Below are 13,341 nucleotides of genomic sequence, written 5' to 3'. Positions count from 1 at the left end.
GCAATTGCCAGAATAATGCTCTGGTTCTTGTTCTTTCTCTCTCTCTCTCCCCTTCCTCCTCACCTCATCAATTTCTCTCTCTCTCTCTCTCTCTCTCTCACACACACACACACACACATTATATTGCATCTAAAATGACGTTACCAAACTGTATTGTAAAGGTTAGACAAGGTTATACATGTACCAACGCTAGCATACTCTTGATAACTTTCTTGTACAACTTCAAATGTATTTTCGCAGGACAGGGTGATAGTTCAGTCTGTTAAGAGTACCAGTTTGCATACCAGAGGCCCCAGAGGAAGTTGGCTCAATCCCCGGTCCCACTTTACGTCAGAGCTGAGCAGTGCTCTGGTTTCTTGTTCTCTTGCTCATGATAAAGAAGTAAATCTTTAAAATGTATATTAAAAATTTTAAATTATCTTTATTTATTTATTGGATAGAGACAGCCAGAAATCAAGAGGGAAGTGGGAGGGATAGAGAGGAAGAGAGACAGAGAGACACCTGCAGCCCGGCTTCACCACTTGTGAACCTTCCCCCCTGCAGGTGGGGACCAGGGACTCAAACCTCCTTGCACATTGTAACCTGTATGCTCAACCAGGTGCACCACCACCTGGCCCCTACAATGTATATTTGAAGCAGTCCTGGAGGTGGCATAGTGGTTAAGGTATTGGACTTGGAAGCATGAGGTCTTGAGTTCAATCCCCAGTATCATATGTGCCAGAGTGATGCTCTGCTCAGGTTTTCTCTCTCTGCCTCTGCTTTGGTTCTTTCTTATTAGCAAAACAGAAACAGAAAACAACCCAGAAACCTGGGTCAGTGATGTAGCTCCCTTGGATAACGTGTAGCTGTGCCATGTGCATGATGCAGGTTCGAGCCCAGCTTCTACTGCACTGGAGGAAGCCTAAGTGCTGTAGTCTCAGTCTCTCTCTTTAAAATTATTATTACTGGGAGTCGGGCGGTAGCTCAGTGGGTTAAGCGCACATGGCGCAAAGCACAAGGACCAGCATAAGGATCCCAGTTCGAGCCCCTGGCTCCCCACCTGCAGGGAAGTCCCTTCACAGGTGGCGAAGTAGGTCTACAGGTGTCTATCTTTCTCTCCCCTGTCTGTCTTCCCCTCCTCTCTCCATTTCTCTCTGTCCTATCCAACAACAACGACATCAATAACAACAACAATAACCACAACAACAACTATAACAACAATAAAAAAACAAGGGCAACAAAGGAAAATAAATATTAAAAATTATTATTATTATAATTTAATTTATTTATTAATGAGAAAGATAGGAAGAGAGAGAAAGAACCAGCCATCACTGTGGTACATGTGTTGCCAGGGATTGAACTCAGGACCTCATGCTTGAGAGTCCAATGCTTATCTATTGTGCCACCTCCTGGACAATTAAAATTATTTTTATTATATTTATTTATTGGATAGACAGCCAGAAATCGAGAGGGAAGTAGGAGGTAGAGAGGGAAAGAGACAGAGACACCTGCAGCTCTGCTTCACCACTCACAAAGCTTTTCCCTGTAGGAGGGGGCTGGGGGCTTGAACCCAGGTCCTTGCGTACTGTTACATGTGCATTCAACCAGGTGCACCACCACCCAGCTGCAGGCTGTAGGCTCTTTCACTCTCTCTTGCTCTCTGCCTGGATCTAAACAAACAAAAATAAATAAGCAAAACAAAACAACCACCACCACCACCTTAAAATGGAGGTTTGAAGGTTTTATTTTCTCAACTCTGACTTCATCTTATTATAAATCAAAACACTAGACACTAGAATTAGGTATCTAATTCTAAGTAGCTTAACTGGAATGTGGGCAACAGGAAAAGAATAACACCTCGTGATTTCTTATGGGAAAAACTCAGAGTGGGGGCAGTGGTGGCGCACCTGGTTGAGTGCACGTGTTAACAGTACACAAGGACCCAGGTTCAGGCCTCTGGTCCTCACCTGCAGGGGGGAAAGCTTTGAGAGTGGTGAAGCAGGGCTGCAGGTGTCTCCCTCTCTACCACCCTCTCCCCTCTCAGTTCCTCTCTGTCCTATCCCGTAAATAAAATGTAAAAAAAAAAAAAAAAAGACAGGGTGAATGATGACTTCAACAGATACACTAACAAAGCCTAGTTAAGGAAAACAACCACTGGAGGATCTAAGTGTGCGCAGGGAAGTGGCATAGTGCATAAAGCAGCAGACTCTCAAGCATGAGGTTCCAAGTTCAATCCCCAGCAGCACATGTACCAGAGTGATATCATTTCTGGTTCTCTTCTCTCTCCTAGCTCTCAGTAACAAATAAACAATAACAACAAAAAGGGGTGGGGACTCAGGCTGTAGCGCATTGGGTTAGGCGCAGGTGGCACAAAGTGCAAGGACCGGCGTAAGGGTCCCGGTTCAAGCCCTGGCTCCCCATCAGCAGGGGAGTTGCTTCACAGGTGGTGAAGTATGTCTGCAGATGTCTGTCTTTCTCTTCCCCTCTTTGTCTTCCCCCATCTCTTCTCTATTTCTCTCTGTCCTATCCAACAATGATGACAACAATAATAATAATGACAACACTAAAATAACAAGGGCAACAAAAGAGGATAAATAAATAAAAAAAAAGGGGTGTTAGTGGTAGCACACCCAGTTGAGTGCACATGTTACAGTGCTCAAGGACCCAGGTTCAAGCCCCTGGTCCCCAACTGCAGGGGGAAAGCTTCACAAGTGGTGAAGCAGTGCTGCAGGTGTCTCTGTCTCCCTTTTTATCTCCCCCTTTCAATTTCTGTCTCTATCAAATAAATAAATAAAGATAAAAAGAATTATAGTCTATGTGACATTTATTGTTGGTTGAGTGGGAATAAAGAAATTTGGTTATGGGTACAGAACTATACCTTATAATCTTGTAAACCACCACTAAATCACCAATATATTTATAAATATAAATTAAATCACTAATATAATATCTAAATATCACTAATATCTCTCTGATATAAATGATACATACATATATATATATATGAGAGACATTAGTGATATATATAGATATTATATTAGTGATTTAATATATATATGGAGAGAGAGAGATAGTGTGTGTCTATTTGTCATTGAAATCTTTACCTTGTGGGGCTGGGAGGTGGCGAAATTAGTTGAGGGCACATGTTATCATGTGCAACGACCTAGTCTCAAGCCCCTGGTCCCTACCTGCAGTGGGGAAGCTTCATGAGTGGTGAAGCAGGGCTGCAGGTATCTCTCTTTGCCGCTTTCAATTTCTCTCTGTCCTATACCATACAGACAAACAAACACACAAAAAAGAAAATTTTACCTTGTATAAGTGGCCTGACACCACTTTCCAGTATAGACATTAGTAATAAAACTTCTTGGCTTTTCCTTGGGGTTTTCCCAATTTTTTTTCTGTTTCTTTTTTCATTTTATTTGCATTGTATCTCTCAGCCATAGATACAAGATCCTCTGGGATACTCTGAAACCATTAAGTTTTGTTATTGGGATGGAATTTTTTCTTCTAGTGTAACAGATTTTAACAATAGCTTTTTTGCTTTTCTAATTACTAGGTATTTTATTTATTTACTGGCTAGAGACAGAGAGAATTCAAGAGGTAAGAGGGGGAGAGAAAGAGTGAGAGAGAGACACCTCTGTAGCACTGGTCACTTCTTGTGAAGCTTCCCTGCTTGGGGACTGGGCACTCTAAGTCAACCTTGCAATAGCCCATTCCACAGCATCCTTCAAGCACAGTGAAATGTGTCTCCCTGCACATTAAGCCTGAATTTGCCCTTCCTGATGCCACTCCCCCACTCATGGGGGCCTATTGTTGCTTTCCAGGGTCCTAAACCTGCCCTTCCTGGTAGCATTTTTTTCTAATGTTTTTTCTCTCCTCACTGTCACACTGTGTTGTCCCCTGCTTAATTACTCACCCCATTCTTTTATTGATTCATTTATTTATCTTTTTATTGCCACCAGGGTTATTGCTGAGGCTTAGTGCCTGAACAACAAATCCTGAGCCATTTCCGCACGCCCCTTTCTTTTTATTTGATAGGACAAAGAGAAATTAAGAGGAGAGAGGAAGATAGAGAAGGAAGGAGAGAGATACCACCAGTATTACTTCACCACTTGTGAAGCTACCCCTCTGTGCCTAGGGTCTTGAATCCCTGGTCCTTGTACTATTTAACAGGGTGTGCAGGGGGTCGGGCGGTAGTGCAGTGGGTTAAGCGCAAGTGGCGCAAAGTGCAAGGACAGGCATAAGGATCCCGGTTCGAGCCCCCGGCTCCCCACCTGCAGGGGAGTCGCTTCACAGGCGGTGAAGCAGGTCTGCAGGTGTCTATCTTTCTCTCCTCCTCTCTGTCTTCCCCTCCTCTCTCCATTTCTCTCTGTCCTATCCAACAACGAATGACATCAACAATGGCAATAATAATAACCACAATGAGGCTACAACAACAAGGGAAACAAAAAGGGGGAAAAATGGCCTCCAAGAGCGATGGATTCATGGTGCAGGCACCGAGCCCAGCAATAACCCTGGAGGAAAAAAAGAAAAACAAAAAAACAAACAAACAGGGTGTGTCACTGTCAGGGCCCTTCATCTCACTGTTTTACAGCCTCCTCCACCTCAGTGGTTTTCTCTTTCTTTCTTTATCTCTTTTTTTTTTTGCCTCCAGGGTTATTGCTGGGGCTCGGTGCCTGCACCACGAATCCACTGCTCCTGGAGACCATTTTTCCCCCTTTTGTTGCCCTTGTTGTTTTATCATTGTTGTGGTTATTGTGGTTATTATTGTTGTTGTTGAATAGGACAGAGAAATCGAGAGAGGTGGGGAGACAGAGAGGAGGAAAGAAAGACAGACACCTGCAGACCTGTTTCACCGCCTGTGAAGCAACTACCCTGTAGGTGGGGAGGCGGGGGCTCGAACCAGGATCCTTACGCCGGTTCTTGCGCTTTGTGCCACATGTGCTTTAACCCGCCGCTACCGCCCGACTCCCGGTTTTCTTTTTCTTTTTTGCCTCCAGGGATTATCACTGGGGCTTGGTGCCAGTACTATGAATCCACTGCTCCTAGAAGCCATTTTTTCCTTTATTGGATAGGACAGAGGGAAACTGAGAGAGGAGGGAGAGATGGAGAAGGGGAGAGAAAGATAAGACACCTGCAGACCTGCTCGCTGCTTGTGAAGTGGGTAGCCGGGGGCTCGAACTGGGATCTTTGTGCTTAGTACTATGTGTGCTTAACCTGGTGTGCCACTGCCCAACCTCCCCCACCCTGCCAGTGGTTAGGCTCCCTGGCTATGTGCTCCCGCAGTTCCTTATCTTTGCCATGCCTTCCCTCCCTCTGGTGACATGCCTCCATGCTTAACACCTAGCATTCGTGATAAGCAGTAAGCCCTAACCTGGAAATAAATGAGAGAGCTGGGACACTAGACAAGTGATAAGAAATAGAAGCCAGGGAAGATATCTCAGAGCCTGAGCTTTCAGGTCTAATCCCCAGCGCTATCAAGACCAAAGCGGTAGTCCGGCTTCCCTCTCATTCTGTTTCTCATATGAAACAAATCCTCAAAAAACAAAGTCGAGTTTTTAACGCGGCGAATTTTCTCACCTGATTTGCTCTTTCCAAAATATTAATTAATTCATTGGCAACCCGCCAATCGTTCCTCGTGATCAGGGTGATCGATACTCCAGTCCTCCTTTAAAAGAGGAAAAAGAAAGCAGGGGTAGATAACATAATGGTTCTGCAAACAGACTCTCATGCCTGAGGCTCCAAAGTCCCAGGCTCAATCCCCCCTTCTCTCCCCCCCAGGATCAGAGCTGAGCAGTGCTGTGGTAGAAAAAGGAAAAACACACTGCACTTAGGTTCATAAATTGCACTCATGATTCAGACAGTAAAACAGAACACAAATAGCAGCAAGACCACAACTCGTCGACAAGCCCGAGAATATAGCGTATATTAATACTTCACATCATCCGAACAACAAGTTGGAATCAAAACGTTTCCCAGTTCATTAAGTAGCATGTTACACAGCTGGGTAAGTAGGGGGACTGGTAAAGCAACAGACTTTCATGCCTGAGGCTCCTGGTTTGATTCCCAGTTCTGGTTTCTCTCTCTCTCTCTCTCTGCCTTATATAAAATAAATAAAATACAGCTTAAACAAAAAAAATAGCATGGGGTAGGGAGACAGCATCATGGTTATGCAAAAGGGCTTTTATGCCTAAGGCTCCAAAATTCCAGGTTCAACTTCCCATATCACCAGAAGCCAGAGCTCAGTAGTGCTCTGGTGAAAATGAATAAATAATTAAAAATGACCAAAATGGCATGTGATGGAGAGGTTATGATGGCCGTGCGATGCAGGTGACAAAGGTCCTCTTAGTCATGGTTATTTTTTGGTCACTCAGTGCTCTGAGTGACACTATAGAAATAAAGCAAAGAGTGACATCAGAAGCAGTTACAGGGCTGGGTGGTGGTGCACCTGAGTAGAACACACACATCACAGTGTGCAAGAACCTGAGTTCAATGGCCCCAGTCCCCACCTGTGTGTGGGGGGGGAGAGAAGCTTCACAAGTGGTGAAACAGTGGCGCAGGTGTCATTCTCTCTATTTCCCCTCTCCCCTCCCATTCCAATGTCTTGTCTCTATACAATAAATAGACTAGAATAAAGAAGCAGTTACACGCAGCTATGATACAGGAGGTGGCTGAATCCAGAACATACCCAGGATATAAGGAATAAGCAGTAAAGCAGGTCAGGAGAAGTACAGGCAAGAGAAGGTAAGAATCTTCTAGGTGGGTCATCTAAGCGGCAGGGTAGGAGGCCCGGCTTGGCTTCTTGCCTGGGTGGGCTACACTTACTTACCCTGCCCTGCCGGTGCGTCCTACTCTGTGGACATATTCCTCGATGTTGCGTGGAAAATCGTAATTGTAGACATGCGTGACATCGTGGACATCCAGCCCGCGGGATGCCAAGTCAGTAGCTATCAGTATTCTCACTTTCCCTGAAGGGTAAAGCCGAATGAATAGAGACATTCTGGCACAAGCTGACCTAAGACATAGGCCGATAGGATTTTTTTCCTTAATATTTAATTAGATACATCATTTTTTTTTTTTACAGCAAGGTATTTATTAAGGTAGTGGAAATGAGAAAAGGTTATTAATTTTCTTTTTAACTGCTGGCTTGTTTTAATATACTTGGGAACAGAGTTCATCAAATGTCCCCTGACTCATCTGAACTAAACTACAGAGATATATTGAATTCATAGAAATATCCCTCATTGAGGGAGTCGGGCAGTAGCGCAGCGGGTTAAGCGCACGTGGCGCAAAGCACAAGGACCGGCGTAAGGATCTTGGTTCGAGCCCCCGGCTCCCTACCTGCAGGGGAGTCGCTTCACAGGTGGTGAAGCAGGTCTGCAGGTGTCTTTCTCTCCCTCTCTGTCTTCCCCTCCTCTCTTCATTTCTCTCTGTCCTATCCAACAATGATGACATCAATAACAATAATAATAATTACAACAATGGTAAAAAAAACAACCAGGGTAACAAAAGGGAAAAAAATGGCTTCCAGGAGTAGTGGATTCATGGTGCAGGCACTGAGCCCCTGCAATAACCCTGGAGGCAAAAAAAGAAAAAAAAAAGAAATATCCACCATTGAGTATGGATTGACCTGCCGACACCCATGTTCAGTGGTGAAGCAATTACAGAAGCCAGACCTTCCACCTTCTACACCCCACAATGACCCTGGGTCCATACTCCCGGAGGGTTAAAGAATAGGGAAGCTTCAAGCCCCTGGCTCCCCACCTGCAAGGGAGTCGCTTCACAAGCGGTGAAACAGGTCTGCAGGTGTCTATCTTTCTCTCCCCGTCTTCCCCTTCTCTCTCCATTTCTGTCCTATCCAATGACGATGACAAAACGAATAACAACAATAAAACTACAAGGGCAACAAAAGGGAATAAATAAATAAAAATAAATATTAAGAGTAGAATCATGGCAGATGACTGGATAGAGAAGTTAATGGATATATACTCTGTGGAATACTACTCTGCAATAAAAAATGATAGTGTCCTTTGGGAGAAAATGGATGAAACTGGAGGTGATTATGCTTAGAGAAATAAGCACAGACATGAAAGACAACTCCTGGATGGCTTCACTCATGTGGAATCTGAGAGCTGAAATACATGAACTTGCAAAAAAAGAAAGAAAAAATCAGAACAAAAACATGGAAGCAAACAGACTGCTTTGCTTCTAAGACTGTGCGAACTATGCTGGTTATCCCTGGAAGGGTAGGGACGCAGAACCTTGATGGTGGGTGTGGTGTGGAGCCATACCCTGGAATCTTACAATCTTATAAATCACGATTAATCACAAATAAAATGATGGCTTGCCAACAAACAAACCAAACCCAAAACACCAACCCTTTTTCTCTGAGAGTCGGATTTACATTTAGAGCTCTAACAAGTCTACCTTCGGGGATCTGCTAACAGTGGACAGATCTTAAAATGGGTTCTATCCTAGAAAGTGGCTCTGTCACACTCAGGCACTGGACACTTCTAAATAGCAGCAATCTGCGAAGAATAATGTACCTGTTTTGAAGTTTTCTAGTGCTTTCTCTCGGTCACTCTGCTCTCTGTTGCCATGCAGAGACTCTACTGAGATTTGTCGGAGAACCAAGTCACTTGATAAGTGATCAGCACTGAAGCAAAAGACAAAAAAGTCAGTGAGTGATCTTCCAGCAATACTATTCTTGGGCACTTATCCAAAAAGACATAGTAACACTGATCAGAAGGGATATATGTGTCCTTAGGCTCAGAGCTGCAGTATTCACAATAGCTAATGGGTAGAGGCAGCCTAAATGTCCATCGGTAGGTGACTTGATAGAGAAGCCATGGGATATCTACTCCATGGAATACTGCTCTACAGGAAAAAAAAGATGATAGGGGCCGGGTGGTGGTGTATCTGGTTGAGCGCACACATTACAGTGCACAAGGACCCAGGTTTGAGCCCCTGGTCCCCACCTGCAGCGGGAAAGCTTTGCAAGTGGTGAAGCAGTGTTACAGGTGTCTCTCTGTCTCTCTTCCTCTCTATCTCCTCCTTCCGTCTTGATTTCTGGCTGTCTCTATCAAGTAAAATAAAGATAATAAAAATTTTAAAAAAAGATGGTTATTATGTCATCTGGGACAAAAAAGATGGAACTGAAGGTGGTTATACTTAGTGAAGTAAGTAAAAATGTGAAAGACAACCAACAGATGGTTTCACTCAAATGTGGAATCTACAGAGTTGAAACACATGACTGTGCAAAAAACAAGACTGGGGGCCAGGCTGTAGTGCACCTGGTTAAGCACACACATCATAGCGCACACAAGGGCCTGGGGCCAAGCTGCTGGTCCCACTAGTGGCCGAAGGTGTCGGTTTCTTTCTTTCTCTATCTCCCTCTCAGTTTCTCTCTGTCACTATCCAATAATAAGTAAACAAACAAGCAGACAAACAAACAAAAACAAAAGAGAAGAAAATAAAACTGTTTTTAAACTTTGGGGGCCGGGTGGTGGTGCACCCATTACAGTGTGCAAGGACCCGGCTGTGAGCCCCAAGTCCGCATCTGCAGGGGGAAAGCTTTGCAAGTGGTGAAGCAGTGTTGCAGGTGTCTCTCTCTCCCTCTCTGGCTATCAAATAAACAAAGATAATAAAAATTATCAAAAAATAATAAAATAAACTTTGTGAGAACTAGGATGGTTATCTTTGGGAGGTGGGAGCCTAGGACTATGAAACTTTGGTGGTTTGTAAAAACACTTTTGATCACAAATAAAAATTGGATTGTAAAATAAAAGGAAAGTCAGTGATCTTGTTTAACTTGGTACCATCAATATGCCTGTCTTGATCTCTGTTAGCAATAGTCTTAAATAACATACTGTAGGTACACAAAAGAAAGAAAGGGGGGGGCGGTGAGTGTCCTGTAATAGACAACTATTATAGGGAGATTTATACAAATTATACCCATGTGCCAACAACTGTAAACTATTAACCCAAATAACATTATTTTATAAAGAAAAAAGAATCCAGTTGGCGGTGGTGCACTGGGTTAATCACACACATTACAGGGCACAAGGACCAGGGTTCAAGCCCCTGGCCCCCACCTGCAGGGGGAAAGCTTCATGAGTGGTGAAGCAGGGCTACAGCTGTCTCTTTCTCTCCCTCCCACTCTCTATTTTCCCTCCCCTCTTAATTTCTCTCTGTCTCTATCAAATATTAATAAAAATATTGAGAAAAAAGGAAAAAAAAGATACTGTATGATGTACATACCCCCAACTGAAATGAATTTACAATTTGACTGATCATTATGATGTTAAGAAAAATACCTACACAGCTTTCCTGCTCACAAACACTATGACCTTGTCTTTAGGAGACATGCTCTCTAAGAAAGTTTGGATATGAGATCGCTTCTCTTCTTCTGTGGTGACTATTACGTTCTGTTCCACAGTACTTACAGCCTGAAGGATTCAAAGAGCATCGTATCAATTTGACATATGACACTGAGGGGTAAATTCTAGACACCGACTTGAAATCTAACTTGTGTCTATTATCGGTCAATATTTTTAATCAGCCACTAAGAAGGACTCAGTTAAAAAAACTTTAATATTTATTTCTTTTCCCTTTTGTAACCTTTGTTGTTTTTTATTGTTGTTGTTATTGATGTTGTTGTTGGATAGGACAGAGAGAAATGGAGAGAGGAGGGGAAGACAGAGAGGGGGAGAGAAAGACAGACACCTGCAGACCTGCTTCACCACCTGTGAAGCGACTTCCTTGCAGGTGGGGAGCCGGGGGCTGGAACCAGGATCCTTACACCGGTCCCTGCGCCATATGCGCTACTGCCCGACTCCCCAACATGACTCATTTTTACTCTAGGATGTACCAGTCTTTCACTTTTTAAAAAAAAAATTTTATCACTTGAACATCCAGGTTACATTGGCGACTGCTGAATGCTTGGCAGTTGCTGAAAGCCAACGACTTCCATTGTGGGAAAGGAAAATCGCCATGGCTCAGTCAAGCTTACACAAATCCTCACTCTGAGTTCTGCGTCTGGCTCTTACTAAGAGGGAAGGTGACCGACCGGCTTATGATGAATGGTTTCCATCCAGTGAATATTTTGAAAACTTAATGCAAAATTCAAAGTATCACTGGCTGCAGTTTTTGACTCAGAGATAAAATACATTTTTTTTTTTTTAAATCAGAGCACTGCTCAGCTCTGGCTTATGGTAGTACAGGGGGACTGAACCTGGGACTCCGGAGCCTCAGGCATGAATCTCTTTGCATAACCATTATGCTATCTACCCCCACCTGACAAAATACATTTTAACAGCATTTCATGAAAGGGAAGAAGGAAACAGTCTGCCTTTCATGATATTTCTAATGAAATAATGGGCCTAGGCAGTGAGCCATTATTCTTCTTAGTGATTAAGTAAAAGATACATTTTCACTAACAGTTAATTGAAAGGAACTTTGTAATGGAAGAGATAAAAATAATGGAGAGACATAATAATACATTTGATAATTACTGATAACATTTAAACCCCTCAGTGACACTTCTTTAAGAGAGACAGAGAGAAAGGTGAAAACACCAGTCCACCATGCATGAAATTTCACTTTATTAAAATCTGTTTTGGTAGTGCTGGGGATGAAACACAGGGTCTCACACATGTAAGGAATGTGCTTGATCTCCTGCTGAGCCACCTGCCTGACCCCCCAGTGATTAACTTTAACTTCACAAAGAGAGAACATCCAATTAATACAGATGCAGACATGTAGGCAGATTTATTTATTCCTTTTTGTTGCCCTTGTCTTTTATTGTTGTAGTTATTATTGTTGTTATTGATGTCATCATTGTTGGATAGGACAGGACAAGAGAGAAATGAAGAGAGGAGGGGAAGACAGAGAGGGGAAGAGAAAGATAGACACCTGCAGATCTGCTTTACCGCCTGTGAAGCGACTCCCCTGCAGGTGGGGAGCCGGGGGCTCGAACCGGGATCCTTACACAGGTCCTTGGGCTTTGCACCACATGCGTTTAACCCGCTGTGTTACTGCCTGACTCCCAGATGTAGGCCTTTTAAGAAAGTGATTCTAAGAGCTAGGTGCTGGTACAGTGGATGAATTGGTGGACTCTTAGGCATCAGGTCCCAAGTTGAATTCTTGGCATTGTGTGTTCCAGAGAGATGCTCTGGTTCTCATTCTCTCTCTCGTTAATGGATAATTAAAAAATAATGTATATCTACTTTCTTAATTTGAGGGGCTACTTTTGTGCCGCCCGCGCTTATCCTTCTGTGCTACTGCCCAACTCCCTGAGGGGCTACTTAAAAAAAACTGTTTCTTTCATTGTTTATTTTGGATAGAGAGAAAAACTGAGATGAGGGAGCTACAGAAGGAAAGAAAAATATGTAGAGGTCCAGGCTGTGACATACTTGTAAAGCATACACATCGTGAACAGGGACCTGGGCTTGAGGCTCTGCTCCTTACCTGCAGGGGGACGCTTCACAAGTGGTGAAGCAGGTCTGCAGGTGTCTATCTTTCTGGTTCCTTCTCTCTCTCTCCTCCTCTCTCTTCTGTGTTATCTTTATTTAGTTGATAGAGACAGCCAGACATTGAGAGGGAAGGGGGAGATAAAAAGGGAGAGAGATAGACACCTGCAGCCTGCTTCACCACTCACCAAGCTTTTCCCTTGCAGGTGGAGACCAAGGGCCCGAACCTGAGTCCTTATGCACTGTAATATGTACACTCAACCAGGTGTGCCACCACCTGGCTCCCCTCTCGTTCCTTCTCTGTCTCCTCCTCCCTTCTCAATTTCTCTCTGTCTTATCAAACAAAATAGGTGGCAATAAAAAAAAAAAAAAGCAAAGGGAGTTGGGTGGTAGCGCAGCAGGTTAAGTGCATGTGGCACAAAGCGCAAGAACTGGTGTAAGGATTCCGGTTTGAGCCCCAGCTTCCCACCTGTAGAGGAGTGGCTTCACAGGTGGTGAAGCAGGTCTGCAGGTGTCTATCTTTCTCTCCCCTTCTCCATCTCCCCCCTCTCCATTTCTCTCTGTCTTATCCAACAATGACAACATCAGTAACTATAATAATAATAACTACAACAACAAAAAAAGGGCAACAAAAGGGAATAAATAAATACTTTTAAAAAAGATAACTAAAAGTCGGGGCCAGGTAGTGGTGCACCTGGTTGAGTGCACATGCTATAATGCACAAGGACGCGGGTTCAAGCTCCTGGTCCCCACCAGCAGGGGGAAAGCTTCATAATTGGCAAAGCAGTGCTGCAGGTCTCTCTCTCTCATCTCCCCAGGCCCCTCCCAATGTTTGTCTCTGCCCCCCAAAATAAATAAATATATAGTAAAGATTTTATTTATTTATTAATGA

At 43.7% G+C, this 13,341-nt stretch overlaps 1 protein-coding gene across 2 annotated transcripts in view; it reads right to left on the bottom strand.

The window, feature by feature from the left end:
- The window catches only part of DDX43 (DEAD-box helicase 43), a 40,587-nt gene that overhangs the window by 3,695 nt on the left and 23,551 nt on the right, over positions 1-13,341 (bottom strand). For both annotated transcript variants that reach the window (XM_060205383.1, XM_060205384.1), the window contains 5 exons: positions 10,300-10,427; positions 8,526-8,635; positions 6,809-6,947; positions 5,560-5,647; positions 3,289-3,444 (listed from right to left, as the gene is read on the bottom strand). In XM_060205383.1, coding sequence (XP_060061366.1) covers positions 3,328-3,444; positions 5,560-5,647; positions 6,809-6,947; positions 8,526-8,635; positions 10,300-10,427 — 582 coding nt within the window. In that variant the 3' untranslated portion in view covers positions 3,289-3,327. The remainder of the gene's footprint in view (positions 1-3,288; positions 3,445-5,559; positions 5,648-6,808; positions 6,948-8,525; positions 8,636-10,299; positions 10,428-13,341) is intronic.

Source organism: Erinaceus europaeus, chromosome 13 (genome assembly GCF_950295315.1).
Source record: "Erinaceus europaeus chromosome 13, mEriEur2.1, whole genome shotgun sequence".
Classification (NCBI taxonomy): Eukaryota; Metazoa; Chordata; class Mammalia; order Eulipotyphla; family Erinaceidae; genus Erinaceus; species Erinaceus europaeus.
Note: the sequence above shows the minus strand (reverse complement) of the source record. Positions and strands in the feature narration are given on the sequence as shown.